The 19,980-nt window shown below is 35.0% G+C and overlaps 1 protein-coding gene across 4 annotated transcripts in view; it reads left to right on the forward strand.

Moving 5' to 3' along the window:
- Positions 1-253: 253 nt before the first annotated feature.
- strip2 (striatin interacting protein 2) overlaps positions 254-19,980 on the forward strand; it is a 42,567-nt gene continuing 22,840 nt past the window's right edge. For 2 of the 4 annotated variants that reach the window (XM_087247912.2, XM_087247914.2), the window contains exons 1-5: positions 254-409; positions 7,894-7,963; positions 9,248-9,322; positions 14,275-14,409; positions 15,676-15,796. In XM_087247912.2, the coding sequence (XP_087104038.1) occupies positions 299-409; positions 7,894-7,963; positions 9,248-9,322; positions 14,275-14,409; positions 15,676-15,796 (512 nt within the window). In that variant the 5' untranslated portion in view covers positions 254-298. The remainder of the gene's footprint in view (positions 410-7,893; positions 7,964-9,247; positions 9,323-14,274; positions 14,410-15,675; positions 15,797-19,980) is intronic. The other 2 variants (XM_087247915.2, XM_087247916.2) reach the window with 1 other exon arrangement.

The raw sequence follows: 19,980 nt of genomic DNA on the forward strand, positions 1-19,980 counted from the left end.
TTCCAACTTTAAGATGAAAGCAAAACTAGTCTTAGAAAAGCTTTCACCATCATCATCATCATCATCATCATTATTATGTGCTCTCCAGATTGCAGTATAGTGGCACCTGCATTCTCGTGGTCAAGCGCGGCGTGGGCGTGGCTAGAAGCTTACGTCACATCAATCCACGCCTACATTGCGATTCGCAGCCAATTAGATCTGCGGGGCCGGATATTATTCTGAACTTGGGATCCAGCAGCGTCTGTTCCAGGGTGACAAGCGTATTTCCAAAACGGAGAGCAGATTCACAGCCTGACAGATGCAGCAGACCGACGATATGGAGGTACCTTTAATTCATGATTCTAACAGTAACACACACACGTGTCTGCCTCAAGAGAGAGATGGGTTTCATCAGCAGAAGGATTCGGAGGTAATCCGAGCACGCTGACAGTTTGCAGGGGTGGGTGTGTGTGTGTGTAAGGTGGCTGTTGCTGGGGGCTTTTAAATGCCTCGAGTTTTAGTAGCATGCTTGGTGCTAAAAATACATTGTCCTTTGAAATCTCATCCAGTTGAACGCTGGCTAATGGTTCAATAGCGGATTTGGACATGCGTTTGCTTCATGTGTATTGCCTTTGAAGGGTCAATATTATGAAGGGTTATGTCATTTGTTTCTGTCAGTAATTCCCGCTCCTTCCACTGTATATGTATGTATGTGTGTGTGCGCGCACATGCGCGTGTGAAATGTGCTGAGCGTGTATGCATCTGGCTCTATACGTGTGTAGTGCTGTATCCTCATGTTAACTCGTCGCTGTCAGTGGCCGCAGATTCCAGTGCATTATGATAGGGATCTATAGAAACCAGTGAGGGTTTAGCTTTACACATATAGAATGTTATTATAAAGCATCTCTTGTGTTTTTGCTCTTTAAGTGGCTAATATCTATCTATCTATCTATCTATCTATCTATCTATCTATCTATCTATCTATCTATCTATCTAATTCTTGTCATCGCTCTCGTTCTTCCTGATGTTCTATCATCCTTTCATTTCATCAAATGTTCTTTTTTCCATCCATTCATCCAATTTGATGTTATCCATCCATCCATGATTCTATCTATCCATCTATCCATCTATCCATCTATCTATCTATCTATCTATCCATCTATCCATCTATCCATCTATCTATCTATCCATCTATCCATCTATCCATCCATCTATCCATCTATCCATCTCACACACATGACCTTTGACCTATAACCTAAGCAACAAATAAATGTCAATCATGTCGTTATACATATTATTAATGTTTTATTTCCCACCTATAAGAAATAAATTCATGCCATCTACCTGTAGATACTTAGATGAAGAGGCGCCCTCTAGTGTACCTAGGGTGATAATGGTCTGTGTTCGAACTGGCTAAAATGTGTAATGACGTTAGCCGTTTCGAACAATACAGGGGGCGCTAAACTGCGGTTTTCTCTGTGTTATTATCTATGATGTTTAACAGAGTAAATGAATGTTCATATCTATCTATCTATCTATCTATCTATCTATCTATCTATCTATCTATCTATCTATCTATCTATCTATCTATCTATCTATCTATCTATCTATCTATCTAATTCTTGTCATTGTGCTATCGTTCTTTCTGATGTTCTATCATCCTTTAATGTCATCAAATGTTTTTCCATACATCCATTCATCTAATTTGATGTTATATCCATCCATACATCCATCCATCCATCTGATTTTATATCATCCTTTCTATCTACCCATCTATCCATCTATCTGTCTGTCTGTCTGTCATTTTCAGCTCTATCGTTCTTTCTGATGTTGTTCTATGATGTTTTTGTTTGATCAATTGTTCTGTCATCCATCCATGCATCATTCTCCTCATAGATCTACGTGGCGTTACATCATCCTTTCATTCTATTTTATTTGTCTGTCTATCATCATTTTTTCCTGATGTTCTATCATCATTTCATTCTTTCAATTGTTTTGTGATCCATCTGTCTATCTATTTATCATTCTATCTCTTTATCTACAGCATGAATGAAGTGATTATGAAGTAGTATGAGCTTATTATTTATTCAGTCATTAAAAATAAACACAGGCAAATGCATATTTGATTGTCTTCTCGGCACAGAGCAGTGCAGATTAAGTTTTCAATGACAGCGGCACGTCCTGTGCTGGGAATATGTCTAGTTTAGTCAAGGTATGGTAATGAATTCTTCGAGCGTGATCGCTGAGCATATTGAATTTTTTTAAAGGAGGAATTACAGCGTGTTTTTGTGTTTTCCTCCTGCAGCAGAATGTTTCTAGGACAGTGACAAGACGGCATTTCAATGTATACAAAAAACCTCAAATTGAAGTGCATGGCTGGATTTTATGACAGGGAGTGAAACTCGAAAGGTCAAATATGTGAGCAATCAGTCGTTAAACCAAAATACAGTGAATATGAACTAATCTTATTAGACTTCTGTTACGAGCGCTTTAATATAAGTGATGCTTTATTGTATTTGGCTTTATTAAATCTTGAATTTTCATATAAAGTGAGGTAAACTGACTGGCATCTTTTAGTTTTTGCTCTTGTAGCTCAGTGTTGATACAGGGCATTATGTGTAGAAGACTGAAATATTTACCCTATGAAGTAACAGTTACAGTCTTTCTAAGTGGCTTTGGTGCATTTCTCACAACACTATTTACATTTGCACAACAGTTCATCCATTTCTCAAAACAATTAGTACAAACTGCAAAACTGTGCTGATAACCTGCAAAAGAGTGTCACTTGCTCAAAATGGATAGTTCATTCCTCAAAAGCAAGTATTGATGTCAATCAAAGTGTCAGTATCATCAAAATGAAAAGTCCCGACACCATTGTTTATGAACAAGATAGTCAAATGGCTTTGTCGTGTTTTCATTATGACAGTTTACTCTGTAAAGTTTTTCCAATGCAAAAAAAAAAGTCAGATTTTGGTGACACATCCTGAAAATGCTCAAGACAGCACTATATACTATTAGCACAGCCACTTAAAAACTACTGTAAAGTTAGACATCACTGCATTTAGTGAGGTATCTGATGCTTTCATGTTGTTGAAGCCAAATTCTGACCCTACCATCCGAATGCTGCAGAAATCAAGACTCCTCAGACCAGGCAACATTTCTCCAATCTTCAATTGTCCAATTTTGGTGAGTCTGTGTGAATCGTAGCCTCAGTTTCCTGTTCTTAGCTGTCAGCAGTGGCACTCGGTGTGGTCTTCTGCTGCTGTAGCCCATCTGCCTCAAGGTTGGATGTGTTGTGCATTTAGAGATGCTCTTCTGCAGATCTCAGTTGCAACGAGTGCTTATTTGAGTTGCTGTTGGCTTTTTATCAGCTGGAATCAGTCTGGCCATTCTCCTCTCTCCATTCTGATACTCGGTAAAAAAAAAAAGTTAATTATGAATATGACACCTCAAGTTTTACTGCATGGGAGTAACATATTCTGAGCAGATCATAATGGTGTAGTAAAATGTGAAGTCAGACATAAATAAGAGCCATGAGTCACTCGTGGTTTATTTAACTTTCCTCAGTCAATTTCTTCAGTATATGACTATGTCTGAGTAATCGGTGTCATGATTCATTTTTTTGTTTACATGCCGATGTTCTAGTTTGCATGTATGCATCAGATGTTTTGTCTCTTGATCTGCAGTGCTTCTTAGTATCGGCCATCGATTTGAATCAGATGTGAGTAATCTGCTTTGTGGAGATCAGAGAGGAAGTAACCTTTAGGGAAGGTGTCAGTAAAGCTGTCAAAAGCAAAGGAAAGCCCGTCTCCATCCCTCTCAGCTCTCAGTTAGAGCTTCCCACCATGTGTATCAATGCCATCTGTTCCTCAGCACCAAAATAAAATGCTTCTGACGGTGCCACACATGTCTGTGTTTTAGAGAGACGGAGAACGTACAGTGCATGCATATGTAAAGTCTGCATTATCCATAATGCATGTGCAATGTGGTGATAATGTGCATTAAAAATAGTCTCACAATGCATTATGCAGTATTGTTATGATTCATTTTTTTATGTTAAAAGATAGAGTAAGCTGTTAAAAAATTAAAAAGATAGGGGTCAAGATCCAAAGGGGTTGTTGTTAAGCTACAAAACAATAAAATTGAATATTTTGGTTTTATCCATTTGAATGTGTATCACGCAGTTTAGATTTTTCTAAACAGATAAAATGGTAATCATACATTGTTTTGTCCAGTCTAATAATGTTTCCTCACTATTTTTAGATATTCTAGTGATTCAGATCTTCTAGACACAAATCAATACGTTCTGTTGAATTAGGAGGGGGGGGGGGGGTGCAATACTGTTTCAAAGTATCTGTTTAAGGATCCCCAAAATAGCGTTTAATGGGCTCTATGCACAGCTAGAGTTTTGAATCCAACAATAAACTTCCGGTAAAAGCTTAATGTGACTATTTTCAATTTCACAAGATTATATTTACAGAATGGATGTTGTAATGAAGGGGTGTCCAAACTCGGTCCTGGAGGGCCGGTGTCCTACTGAGTTTAGCTCCAACGTGCTTCAACACACCTGCCAGGAAGTTTCTAGTATATCTAGTAGGAGCTTTATTGGCTGGTTCAGGCGTGTTTGATTGGGGTTGGAGCTAAACTATCCAGGACACCTCACCTCCTGCACCAAGTCTGAACATTCCTGTTGTAATGTAATTACAATACATGCAGTTAAATAGACCTATGTTTTCATTTAGATGTTCAAGCATAAAACGAAATGAAAGACTGTTTTAACCAGTAGCGCTGTCATTAGCAACTGGCTAGCGTAGAAACTCCATTGAAAATACTGTTGTAAAATAAACTGTCAGATTTTTAAAGACATGGCAGGGGGAAATGGAATTTAATGCAGTGTATCTTGTCCAATCAGAGGCCCAGTGAAGATGACATATCTATATATATATATTTATATTATGTTTATTAAACATTTCCCAAATGATGTTTAACAGAGCAAGGAAGTTTTCACAGTATATCTGATAATACTTTTTCTTCTGGAGAAAGTCTTATTTGCTTTATTTCGGCTAGAATAAAAGCAGTTTTTAATTGTTTAAACACCATTTTAAGGTCAAAATTATTAGCCCCTTTAAGCTAGATATATATTTGTTCAATATATATATATATATATATATATATATATATATATATATATATATATATATATATATATATATATATATATATATATATATATATATACACACACACTACCAACAGTTGCTACACTTTTTAGTAAAAGTTTAGAATCAGATAATCAGTTTAGATAATCAGTTTGTAACTATATTATTTATTGTTTAAATGATTAACTATAGTAATTTATTTTAATGTGACACATTATTGTTTGCTTTTTATATTTTACAACCTTAAAAAATTATATTTTATATTTTACAAGCGATTTTAACTAAGTATGATAATATTAAGATCCTGAATTAGTTCATTACACTTAATCCTACAATCAAACGCTGTTTTCTTTGTGAATGTGGACACTTGAATAGTCATAAGTGTTTACTCAATTATTTTTATTTACATAATTTGTGTTCAGAAACTGCAGAGATGTTAAAATGATCGATATGATATAGTAATGATATAAGGACTGAAATGGGAAACCATATTTGTAAAACTCAATAGGTGGCGATAATGCTCCTAAGGAGTTACCATATATGGTTTGCCTAGATCATGTGTGTGTGCCTGAAACATGTGTGGTTCTGCGGGTTTGCAGCTGGATGTATCTCCCCTGCCTTGATGATACAACACATTACTGTGAATTTTTACAGTTATATCCTGTAAAGTGATACTAGTGTGATCTACTATGTAAAATTACAGTAACAGTAACATTGGCTATTGCACATTGCGATATCAATGCTGAAACGATATATTGTGCAGCCTATATGTCTTTAAATAAATGCGATGAGAAATAGATGGCATAAGAAAACAGCAAAGCTTGGGAGAAAGTCCAGAAAGAAATGAGGCCAAATTAGTTGTAACATGTGCTGCCGAAGCACTTTATCTTGAAGTGAATAAGCACTTGATGTGATCCTGGGGGGAAATAAAGAAAGTCCAGTCCTTACGTAATTCATTCTTTAACTGACAGCACGGAGCCAGTGTTCCCTAGATGTTAATTGGGCTGCGATTAAATCAAAAAGCCTCTGAGGACCTGACACGTCCTCATTGGAGACAGACAGACTGTGGAGGAAAATCCTGGAAATCCATGCTTTGGCTCGAACTTTTATACAGTCTGTTTAGTGACATGAGCATACAGAATTTGAGAGAGAATGATTATTGTCCATTTTTAATACAGACGTCTTTCTCTAAAAGGTCAATCAGTGTAGTTTGTGTACCAAAATAATCTCATTAGACATAATTAGTACATGAATCATTAGATCACATATTAAATGGCTCTCTCTTAGGATCACATCGCAGCCCAAGTGTCATTTTAAACTTTGCTACTATCAAATCTATTTAACCCATTTGTCAGTATGCTTTTAACAATGTAAAATATAATCTAAATTAGTTTAATTACTTGTCCTTTTATTTATTTTAATAAGTGCATTTCAGAATTACAACAGTATTTCATTTTTAAAAAGACATGTGTGTTGTTCTGAATAACAATGGGTTATTTGACCTATATTTTGGTGCTTAATAGATTACAGAAAACATTAAAGCACATATGCTGATTCAGAGGATTTGTTCAAAATGAATTATCATTTAGAACTGAAACTCATTAATGGATCATTGAATCATTCAATCAAAAGAATCATTCGAAAAGAGATTCATTCAGAAACTAAACATTGCTCTGAGATGCACAAATGTTCTGCTCAATCTTTATTTGGAATGATTTATGATCGCGAAACATAAAATAAAGAGAATATTGTATCTAAAAATGGCTTCACTCTGTATTAACATGTTGTTTGTTAGTCTGTTGTAAAAAATCTACGGTAGATCACATTCAGAAATCAATCAAGGTGTGGGTTTTGCTTTAATAACGTGAATTATAGCCTCAATATAACTCAATTGAAGTTTATTTGTATAGCACTTTTTTACAATAATCATTGTTTCAAAGCAGCTTTAAAATCAAAAAAGCTAATAACTGTAATTAACTAGTAACTAATAGCTTTTAACAGTTAAAGTCATTATACTGTATACAACAGGAGTGCTCAAGCCTGTTCCTGGAGATCTACCTTCCTGCAGATTTCAGTTGCTACCCTTATCAAACACACCTGCCTGTAATTGTCAAGTGGTGTTCAGGTCTTAATTAATTGGTTCAGGTGTGTTTGATATGGGTAGCAACTGAAATCTGCAGGAGGGTAGATCTCCAGGAACAGGACTGAGCACCCCTGGTATATAACATATTACAGTGTTTCTCAACTGGTGGGTTGTGACCCAAAAGTGGGTCACAGGAACATTTTCAGTGGGTGTGTGGTCAAAAAAACAACAAAAGTTTAGATTTTAGCTTATATTTAGCTTATACTGGACTTTTATTTTGAAATGCGCACACGACTAGTGTTTGACATGTGAAATTTTATTTCATTATATCAAGAAATATATCGAAGCGCAAGTACAACCCTGAATATGTAATGTATATGTACAAATAAACCCATGCAACAGATTGGTTTTGTGCTTAATAATCAGCTCACAAATTGATAACGTTAAAATTATTTTTAGATGATAAAACACACACACTTTGTTGGAAATGGTAGCTTATCCACTCCACAGTTTCCTGTCTGTATTGTGTCCTGTCTGAATTTGCGTGATTACATTGAAGAGCACGTGCTGCTGAAATAGTGGAAAGACCTGAAAATGCAGTTGATGATCCAGGATGTTTGACACTTTCTGTTTTGCCAGTGCAGTCAGTCGTTATCTGTTTCTGATCCGCAGGGGTCCATGGAGTCCCCGAACCTGGAGTTTGAATATGGGGACACAGACAGCTTCACCGCAGAGCTCTCAGGTCAGACACTAACAAAAACAACAAATATATTATATACAGTTGAAGTCAGAATTATTCGCCCTTCTGTGAATGTTTTTTTTTTTTCAGATATTTTCCAACTGATGTTTAACAGCAGGATTGTTTTCACAGTATTTCCTATATTATTTTTACTTCTGGAAAAAGTCTTATTTGTTTTATTTCGGCTAGAATAAAAGCAGTTTTTAATTTTTTGAAACCATTTTAAGGTCAATATTATTAGCCGTCTTAAGCAATATTATTTAATATTATTATAATATTAATATTATACCGCTTACCTGATTCAGTGTGATGGCAACATGCTAATCTGTGGTCGGATTCCTGACACGACTAACTGTAAATCATCTTCCATTGTCAGCCATAGCATGCTTGCTTTTGATATACGTACATGCAGAAAAGGCTGCTTCGCAAAGCCAAGTTTGCAGAGCCCTGACGATGTGGTGAACATTGAGTGTGTTTACATGGACACCAATACTTTAATATGACTAACACAATACTCTGATTAGAGTCTACCATGTAAACAGAAATCTTTGATTACCTTAATTTAACTTAAATCATAATTGAACTAAACAGAAATAGAATTAAGACGTGGGGTAAGTGTGTATTAGTGACATTACTGAAGTAAACACTGCAATCAAACTATTACTGTCATGTAGAACTTTACGCCGCATTTTGTGAAAAGATCCACACATGCGGCTGTCAGTAAAGGACAGCACACACACACACACACACACAAACACACACACGAAATACGGACGTTTTTTTTCTTTCCATTGGACGTACGGTATCAATTAAAACAACACTCTTCCACCAGTCCTTCATATTTGCGCCAAATACCCCAGTTTTTCAATTGTCTACAGAACAAACCAATGTTATACAATGACTTGCCTAATTACCCTAACTTGCCTAATTAACCTAGTTAAACCTTCAAAATCACTTTAAGCTGTATAGAAGTGTCTTGAGAAATATCTATTCAAATATAATGTGCTTTCATTATGGCAAAGATAAAATAAATCCGTTATTAGAAATTCAGGAGGGCAAATAATTCTGACTTCAACTGTATGTTTGGGTGAATATACTGGCTGAACAGACCTTTCACAAGGATGCATGAAAGCAGCATAAAGCTGATTTCGATGTCTGCCTGCTATTCTTATATAAGACTTGGCTGCAAACGCCAATGAATGTTTAATGAATCTGTTTTACTACAGTATGTGTAGCCATTGTTATGGTGTTCGTTTAACCATATATCTTTCTGTCTCGTTCGCTCAGAGCTGTACAGCTACACAGAGGAACCGGAGTTCAGCCTAAACCGAGATTACTTTGAGGAAGACTTCAAGAATCATGGTAATAATGTTTTATTTTAGAGCTCTCTGCGTATATATATGTGTTTTAGTTATTTTATTGTATCATATAGCTCCGGTTTCCCCCACAGTCCAAAGACATGCGCTATAGGTGAATTGAAGAAACTAAATTGGCCGTAGTGTATGAGTGTGTGTGTGAATGTGAGAGTGTATGGGTGTTTCCTAGTACTTTGTTGCAGCTGGAAGGGCGCTGTGTAAAACATATGCCGGAATAGTTGGTGGTTCATTCCGCTGTGGTGAAAATGAATGAATGAATAAACTGCTAATTTACTGTGGAATAATAATATGGTAGTCGTTAATAAAGTTTGTGTATAGGGTGTATTATTAAGGGATGAATAATACATTCTTAATGTGTACGTCATAAGTAGGCCCACACTGCATCTGCCCGTGCAGATTTCTGCAGATTTTTAGCCCATCATTAATTCTGTTTATTTACTTGAGTAAATGTGTAAATCTGAATTTATTTAGTTTTTATTCAGTAATTTATTACTTTTTATTTAACATATTAAGGTCTCAGCTGTGATACTCCGCTGGATACTCGCAAAATAATTCTGCAGAAAAAAAAAATTCTCTGCAGAAATAGCAAAAAACGTCCGCAGATTCCGTCTGGCCCTGGTCATTAGTACCAACTAACAGCTAATATGCAAGCTAATAAGCAACAGAAGTGAGAATTGGTTATATTATATATTATATATTATACACACTCTTGTTTTAAACTCTCTTATTATCATCACATAAAGGGATCGTTCAGCAAAAAACTAAAATCCTGCCATTATTTACTCACCCTTGACTTGGTCCAAAGCAGTTTACTATGGAAGTCAATGGTTACCGGTTTCCAACATTCTTCAAAATATCTTCTTTTGTGTTCAACAGAACAAAAAATGGTTTGTAACAAGTCGCGGATGAGTAAATGATTAAATATTCGGGTGAACTTTCCCTTTAAGATTATTTTCTAGTAAATGTATCCTGATTTAAGTATTTAAAATGGAAAATAAGTTCATTTCAGTGTGTGAGAAAGTTTATTTGGTGGTTTAAAATAAGTGCTGAGTGCTTGAGAAAGAGTAAATGTGTGTTTTCCTGGTGTTTGAGAGAGAGATATGACTGATTAACCAAACACTCTCGGGTTTAACATTTAAACCGGAGTCTGAAGGAGAACAGAAATAAAGAGTCAGCATATTTGTGCAGTTCTCTTTAATGAATGTTTGTAGTTACAGTGTGCTTTTACACTGTGTGTGTGTGTGTGTGTGTGTGTGTGTGTGTGTGTGTGTGTGTGTGTGTGTGTGTGTGTGTGTGAGCTCAATGTCACCTCTCCAGACCTCTCTCTTTCTCTCTCTCTCTCGCTCTCTCTCTCTCTCTCTCTCTCTCTCTCTCTCTCTCTCTCTCTCTCTCTCTCTCTCTCTCTCTCTCTCTCTCTCTCTCTCTCTCTCTCTCTCTCTCTCTCTCTCTCTCTCTCTCTCTCTCTGTATTTGCTGTGGCACTGCAGTCCTTATAAAAATGAGAGAAGCCAAGAGTCTGGATCACCCAGCACCCAGCAGTGTCATGTTAGCTTTTGTCTCTTTGTATATGCAGTGTGCTTCTTTTGATTCTGAACAACTGCACGTCGCATATTGATGGAGTCACTTACACGACATGTTTGCACTTTTAAAAGTCGACGCCATCCAGAGAGATCAGTTTTCTTATTTGCTTCTGGCTGATGTCTGCTTGCAATGTTGACATGGCCATTTTCACCCTTAAGAGTGCTCCTGTTATGCTATCTTGAAGGTTTAAAAACGTCTCAAAAAATATACCCTGTAGCATTAGCTTTTTGTTTCAAGGCCTTTCCAAGAGCCTACTCTCCCTTGATTGGTCAGATTGCAGTAATCTGCTCAGCTGACCTTGCTTTGCTCTGATTGGTCAGATGGCTAATTTTCTTTTTAATTGAATGTTTGTACATTGTTATCCATGTCATTTTTTTACATTTCTACATGTCATGTGGAGCACTTTGGGCAATTAAACTTGCAAGTTAATGTCCTTTATAAATCAAGTAGTTTCCACAAGTCTCTTGTGATTGGTCAGTTGGCTCTGTGTGAGATTGGTCAGATAGGATTGCTATGCTCTGATTGGTTTGATGACCAAGACTATTGTGATTGCCCAGAATTTTTCTAGTCTGCTCTGTCTGGTCAGATAGCGTAGTCAGCTCTGATTGGCCAGATTTCCCTAGTTTGTCCAAAGAGACCAGATATAATTACTTCTTTGATTAATTTGATGACCAAGACTATTGTGATTGGTCAGATTTCCCTAGTCTGCTCTCTTTGATCAGATAGCCCAGTCTTTCCTGATTGGCCAGATTTCCTAATTGGTCAGATAGGATAACCATGCTCTGATTGGTTTGATGGTCAAGACTATTGTGATTGGTCAGATTACCTTAAGGCCGGCTCACACTGTGGGATTTTTTTATAATCCTGAACGATTGTAGCATGTCAGACTGCACGAACATGGCTCCCATGTCAAACTGTAAGATCTCAGCTGTCGTAAAGTCAAACTGAACGACAATGAAGACACGCCAAACACGAAAGAAAACGCCCCCAGAATTTGACTTCCTGATAATTCCTCACAGCTAACGGTAAACAATCTGTAGCAGAAATTTTGCACATGACATGTGTCAATAATAAAACCAGGAAGGAAAAACTGTTTTGACATTTCCCCGCGGTCGTTTGAATTGTCGTATGAATCACGTCATCAAATTCGGCGCTCCTATTGGTTCTTGGATTGATGCTCACCACAGCTGTTGTCACACTGCAGGAAAGTGTCTGAGATCTTCTGACACTGCCAGAACTTCATTGGAGGAAAAATCTGATCGCAACGGGCTGTCAGTGAACATGTCAAACCCACGTTTAAAGACCACAGATTTTAGCCTAGGATTTCAGGAATCTTTCAGGATTTCCCAAATTCATCTACGATGACAAAATCGTTGCTGAAATCTCACAGTGTGTTAAATCTGCTCTGACTGGTCAGATGATGCCAGTCTGCCCTGATTGGTCAGATAACATTGCTATGTTCTGATTGGTTTTCATGACCCAAACTATTGTGATTGGTCAGATTTTTCTAATCTGCTCGGTTTGGTCAAATAGTCCAGTCTGCTCTGTTTGGTCAGATTTCCCTATATCTGCTCTGATTTGTCAGATGGCCCCAGATATTGTAATAAGCTATTTTTAAAATAATTGGTGCCATTATTATAATATTTACTTCTATCAATTAATAAAGCTTTACTGATATTTGGGATCACATTTGTATGCACTTGTGCAATTTTATTTTGAAGTAAATAATATTAACGCTTGTATTGCTTTAGCTTTTGAGGGAAGCTTTTTTTTCTAGTTTTCATATTGTAGAGAGTCACTCACAGTAAAATGTTTTAATCTAATCAATCTGAAAGCTAGATGAGACAAAAATTAAACCTTGAAAAGGACATTCATTTGTATAATCCTTCAAAAAAAAAAAAAAATCTATACTTCTGAAGATGACATTTGAATTGATGATCATGTTTATAATCTTTAAGCAAAACAATCATTATTTCTAGTATGACCACAGCCCTAGTAATACGATCATAATCTTATTTCCTAGAAGATTAAGGTAAAACTGATTCCTCGTGATGGGATTTTCAATAAGAGTGTAAATCCCATCAGAATTCAACTGTAAACCCTTCAGTGTCAGATGAACACGGTTTAATTTTACATATGGCTTCAACTGAAAAGGCTTAATGGGGAAAAAACTGCACAGATAATCATATATGGCAAAAGTTTTATTAAGCGTATATTATATTTAGATCAACGTTCAAAAATTGAAGCTTTCAGAATGAGGTTTTTAAATATGGCCAGTGATGTGGAAGAAACGTTTTTGGTTCCCTAAAGCAGTGGTTCTCAAACTTTTTTCATCAAGTACCACCTCAGAAAAAAATTGTCTCTTCAAGTACCACAATTAAAATGAGCAACATTAAATACAGTAGCGTAGTTGGCCCAGTTAAGCAGCTACAACTCTGCACAGTTAAAAAACGTGGCAGATTACCTCAGAAATATAGGCTATATGTCATATATTACATATTATATGCATAATTTTTGATACATTTTGAAATGTGTGTAGCATGTACATGACATATTTCATTTCTCCACGTACCACTAGAAGGAAGTCACGTACCACAGTTTGAGAACCACTGCCCTAAAGAACCTTCGATACAGTTCAGATTCTGACATTTTGTCTTGTACATAAGCTATAATATTAAAGGTTATTCTTCAGAACAAGCTTTTGCCATTATTTATATGAGAAAAAAAACCTTCACTCAGAAATAAAGGTGAAATCTTGTATTCGTATATATATTAGGGCTGAACAATACTGGACAAATATGCAACAAGCGATATTGTTATTTAGTATTGTGATCACGATATTACTTACAATCTCACAAAAGTTTTTAAATCAATTATTTATGTACTGATAACATGTAAAAGATATTTTTCAGATCTAAAAGACTGTGTCAAAAAGCAAACATTTAGAATTAAAAATCCTGTGAATGAGTGAAAACCCCAGCAGATGTTCTGACCCTGATTGGCTGTTGTCATTTTCCCGCCATTAGCGTTTATTTTTTAGCACTGGGTCCAGCCAATAGCAGAACAGCCACTACAAACAACCAATGCATAAATAAATGTCATTTACGAAACATGTCTATGATATGTATTTTGGATAAACTATTAATGCTAAAACAATTATGTTGCAATATATTGTGCAGCCTTGTGTGTGTGTGTGTGTGTATATATATATATATATATATATATATATATATATATATATATATATATACATATATATATATATATATACATATATATATATATATATATACATATATATATATATAGGAGTTTGTGGAGGAGTGACAGAAATGCTTGATGTCTGGTTTTCTCTCAGTGAAGGGTCGGCGGTGGATGGAGTTGAGTGTGGAGGAGCAGAGGGCGTATGTCATGCGGCTGCTGGATGCACTGGAGGTCACCGATCGAGACAAGAGGCTCAAAGTGGCACGGGCCATCCTCTATTTGGCACAAGGTATGAATAAAGCACTTGTGAAGCACAGTGAAGTGGGTGAATCTCATAAAACAGGTCGAGAACAGGTATTTCACTAGAAAATAAGAGGGAATTTTGGTAATACTTTGAAATAAGGTGGCATTTATAATATTAATTAAAGGATAGTTCTTGCAAAATTTCAAATGTACTCACTATCCAGCAAACAATTTTGTATTTAATAGACGTCTAATAGACAAATAAACATAGACAGCTTTGCTAAAACAAGGTTAAACTTGTTGCTGTCAGTGAAAATCTAATAGACATTTAAGAGTAGCCCAAAATTAGACTATGAATAAATCATGAATAAACTTTTCAGTTTATTCATGACAACTTGCTTATGTATAATGTTGTTATTATTATTAGTAGTAGTATTATTTATTATTTGCATATTTATATTTGTTTTGTTAAAAACAAGCTTAGATTTGCCCACATGTCAGGTTTTGGACCATATGGGGCACAGCATGTGTATTAGGATATACCTCACACTGTTATTGTTCATTTATTCGTTTGCTGGAAATTAGAACTGCTCTTTGCACTTTGCATCTAGATCAGGGGTGGCCAGCCCTGTTCCTGGAGAGCCACCATCCTGCAGGTTTTAGTTGCAACCCATATCAAACACACCTGCCTGTAATTATCACGTGGTGTTCAGTTCCTAATTAATTGGTTCAGGTGTGTTTGATATGGGTTGCAACTGAAATCTGCTGGAAGGTGGTTCTCCAGGAACAGGGTTGGCCACCCTTCATCTAGATTGTTAAAATAGAGCCCAATGTTTACAGCACAAGTCTATTCTTGGTGTAATTTTGGAGACTCGGAGATCCTCCTCAATGTTTAGTTGTGGCCTGTATTTATTTTTCATGTATTTGACTGCCATAAAGGTGTCAGAAAGTTTAACCCGGTGCTATAAAATCAATCTGCTGCAGCTGATGCTATTGCAGCTTTGTTAATCTGATGTAAACACAAATCCTATAAAAACAAATTAAAAGGCTGAATGCTTTTCATTTGCATGTTGTTGCCTTTTTATTGTAACCATCAACTACTGTTTTAATCTTTGGGTTATGGATAAAATATGGTTATTTTAATAGTTTAATAAAATTTATTTGACTTATGTAAAATCACCAATCGACTCCCCTACCATTGTCCTGTGACCCTTCAGGGGGTCCCAACCCCCACTTTGAGAACCACTGCTGTAGATAATAATACATAGTAATATAATTCTTTTTTTTTTTGCTTTTGTTTGTATCTATTCAGGGGTGTTTGACGAATGTGACACAGAGACGGACGTCCTCTACTGGTCTCGACACAATGTCTTTCTGCTGTATGACATGGGCATCTTCACGGCTCTGCTGGAGCTGCTCAGCATGGAGATCGAGTGAGTGTTTGCTTTTCACTGACCGTCTGAGAGAGACTGAAAGAGACAGACGGAGGGAAGTGTTTAAAAGAGACTATTTTTATTCTCTTTCTCCTGAGGGAGCAGGTTAGAAAAGGCTCAGTCATGACTGTGTGTGTGTGTGTATGTGTGGAAACAGCTCAGTCATGACTGCGTGCGTGCGTCCAAGGATCCGTGCATGCGTCCGAGTGTGTATTTGTCGGGGTGTGCATGCGTCTGTGCATTCATACGTGCCTCTGTGCGTCTATGCATGCAATCGTGCATGCATGTGTGCATCTGTCTGTTCGTGGTTGTTTGCTTTCGTTCGTTTGAGCGTGCGTGCGTTCGTACGTGGGTGTGTGCGTGCGTGCATCAATAGAAACGGCTCAGTCATGACTCTGTGTGTGTGTTAGAGCTGCACAATATATCATTTCAGAATCGATATCGCAATGTAATCATTCACAATAGTCACATCACGAGCATACTCAACGTTGAGTCTGGATTATAATTGATCATTTGTATGTTTTGTAAAGCCTTTGACTTTATCAGAATTTTATAAGCAATCATGCATAAAAACATTACCATTTGTAACTTTAATTACGAATAATTATTTTTTTTTTATACGACAAAGACTACGCATTTTACATTTAATCATTCAACCACTGTACACATTTGTTTATTTTTCTTTATTGTGTTTTTCTATGCTTATACCATAGATTGTTTATTACATTTTTGTTCAGATACCTCCCATACAGAGTCGTTCCAGTCAATTTAAAATTATAAGTAGTTTTCAAATAGAGATATTCAAATCATCTGATAAAATTAAGTTCTTATCACAATATATATTGCAGAATAACTTAATATAGCAATGTTAGATTTCTCCAATATCGTGTAGCCCTTGTTTGTGTGTGTGTGTGTGTGTGTGTGTGTATGTGAAACTGTGTTTAAAAGCTGGTGTGTTTCTGGAGATCTCCTGGGAGCTGTATTAATGAGACCTACGGCTTTCTCTTTTCTGTCTGTTAATGCCCGCTGTGTACGGCAGCAGAGAGCGTGATCTCTTTCTCTAATTACACACATTAAGTTCACTTCCATGTTAATGGATCTTTTAATGCCGTTCAGAGAGATATCACTCTTGTTATTGCACATATATAATGCCAAGGGTTAGTGTTTGTTTCTGTTGCAGCAGATTAGCTAGTATGAGCTGTAAGAGTAAACCTTCTGATATACTATATCGAGGTGTTTATTATATACAGTTGAGGTCAAAATTATTCACCCTCTATGTTTAACAGAACAAGACATTTTTCACAGTATTTCCTATAATATTTTTTCTTTTAGAGAAAGTCTTGTTTGTTTTATTTCAGCTGGAATAAAAGCAGTTTTCATTTTTTTAAAAACCATTTTAAGTTAATATTATTAGCCCCCTTATTAATTGTCTAAAGAACATACAATAATTATACAATGACTTGCCTAATTACCCCAGCTTGCCCAACTAACCCAGTTAAGCCTTTAAATGTCACTTTAAGCTGTATAGAAGTGTCATTAAAAATATCTAGTCAAATATTATTTACTGTCATCATGTCAAAGATAAAATAAATCAGTTATTAGACATACAAGTCGTCTTTTCATTAAGTGAAGTTTTATAAACTAATTTCAAGAGGAGCATGTGATATGATTGAGCACGGCTGGATTCTCATCCGTAATCAGTAATAATCCAATCAGACTGTTCCAAAATTACAATAAATAGACAGCTTTGACCCTACTGCCTTATCTTTGTTTTGGAAGAATCCCTCCTTCCACCCCATCTCCTCCTTTTCCTCCCTTTTCTAATGGGAGCTCCCGAGACCTACCTGTTCTTGGACCCCCTTTACATGCTTATTGACCAGGCAGGAGCCTTGGGCTCCATTATCTTCAAGCTCAGGGTTCTCTGCCGGGACAGCATGCCAAACCTGCTATTAATGCCAAGCATATCGAAATGTGAACTCAGCACTGGGACGCTAAAGCACGCCTCCCACCAGTGCTGATATACAGCCATATCTCACTGCTACTTATGTGATATTGCTCATATATTATACTTGATTAAGTTATGCTAAACTATATTATTATATTATATTATATTATATTATATTATATTATATTATATTATATTATATTATATTATATTATATTATATTATATTATATTATATTATATTATATTATATTAATTATATTATATTATATTATATTATATTATATTATATTATATTAATTATATTATATTATATTATATTACATTACATTACATTACATTACATTACATTATATTATATTATATTATATTAATTATATTATATTATATTAATTATATTACATTATATTATATTATATTATATTATATTATATTATATTATATTATATTATATTATATTATATTATATTATATTATATTAATTATATTATATTATATTATGTTAATTATATTATATTATATTAATTATATTACATTACATTATATTACATTATATTATATTATATTATATTAATTATATTACATTACATTAAATTACATTACATTATATTATATTATATTATATTATATTATATTATATTATATTATATTATATTATATTATATTATATTATATTATATTATATTATTTCATGCCTATTTATTTAATGTACGAAACATATTACTTTACTTTATCATGCTTTTAATAATTACACAATTCACCGTAAGATGAAAGCAACATCAGAACTGCACAATCCTTTTACATATCATTCTTACACCTGCTGCTGCCATCTCTCCATAATAAGCCCATTCTTCATCCTCCACCACCAGCCTGTCTTTCTCTCTTTATTTTCTCCATGTTATGTTAAAGAGCGTCCGTCTGTGATCTCCTCTTCAAACACAGCCTGGTCACCCTGCCTCCTTTTTAAGCCCCTGCCTGAGGGATTAATGTTTTTGTACCGTCGTCTCTTCAGCCCACACTCTTTCTCTGCATCTTCTGCACTGTACTATGGCATAATTCGCCCAATTAGCCCTCCAGCTTTTCTGCCCATTGATTCATATCAAAGTCCCTTTAAGGCTGCAGTGTGTAGATGACTGCCCTAAAGCAGCTAATAGATACAAATTCACCACATTAAAGTTTTTTTTTTTTTTTTTTTTTTTAACATTTGTATGCAATATTTAAGTTTAAACGCAATATTTAAGTAAATATTCTATAGTCTATTGTTTAACAAATATAAAAATTCACTACTTTAAAGTGTTTTTGTTTACAAATGTATGCATTATTTGTATTTTAATGCTATATTTAAATCAAAAATATTGCAATATTACATAGCGATATAAAAATTCACCACTTTAAAGTGTTTTTTGTTTGTTTACAATTGATTTTAATGCAATATTTAAGCCGGTGTTTCAATGATGAAAACATAATTCCATTTTATTTTTTTACCAAAAAAGACATAATGCAGCTTTAAATTTAAGACTTGTCTTGTTTTCTGAAAAAAAGAGTCTTGTTTTCATGCTTAAAGCAAACCCCAAAATACCTGAAATCCAGAAAACAATAGTTAATGTGAAGTCATTTTTACTGCTATACAGTCAATGTGTGTATTCTATAGTTTATTACATAAAAATTCACCACTTTAAAGTGTTTTTTGTTTGTTTGTTTACAATTGATGCTAATGCAATATTAAAGCTAATGTTTCAGATCATAAAAACATGATTACATTTTGTTAATTTTGAACAAGAAAAAAAGACGTAAGGCAGCTTTAAGATATGTTTGCAAGCCTTGTTTTCTGGAACAAAAAGAGGCTTTCATGCTTGAAACAAATTGTAAAATACCTAAAATACAGAAAAGTACACATAACGTGAATATATATATATATATATATATATATATATATATATATATATATATATATATATATATATATATATATATATATATATATATATATAGTCATTTTGCTAGTATTCTATAGTCTTTGTTCATATTCAGTTGAGCACCAGATTGAGATAGTATAGGCTTTGGCTGGCAGCATGTCGGGTGCAGTGACCTAGTATTTGTGCTGTTGAAATTACAGCGCATGGCATGTTAGTGCAAAAACTCATTTGTATAATAAATAATTGGTCGGTTGTAAGATTTTCATGTAGCAGCCATGAAAAGATGCTAATGGAATGCATTTTCTAATAATGCAAATAATTGTG

The sequence above is a fragment of the Danio rerio genome, chromosome 4 (assembly GCF_052040795.2).
Source record: "Danio rerio strain M-AB ecotype USA chromosome 4, GRCz13ab, whole genome shotgun sequence".
Lineage (NCBI taxonomy): Eukaryota > Metazoa > Chordata > Actinopteri > Cypriniformes > Danionidae > Danio > Danio rerio.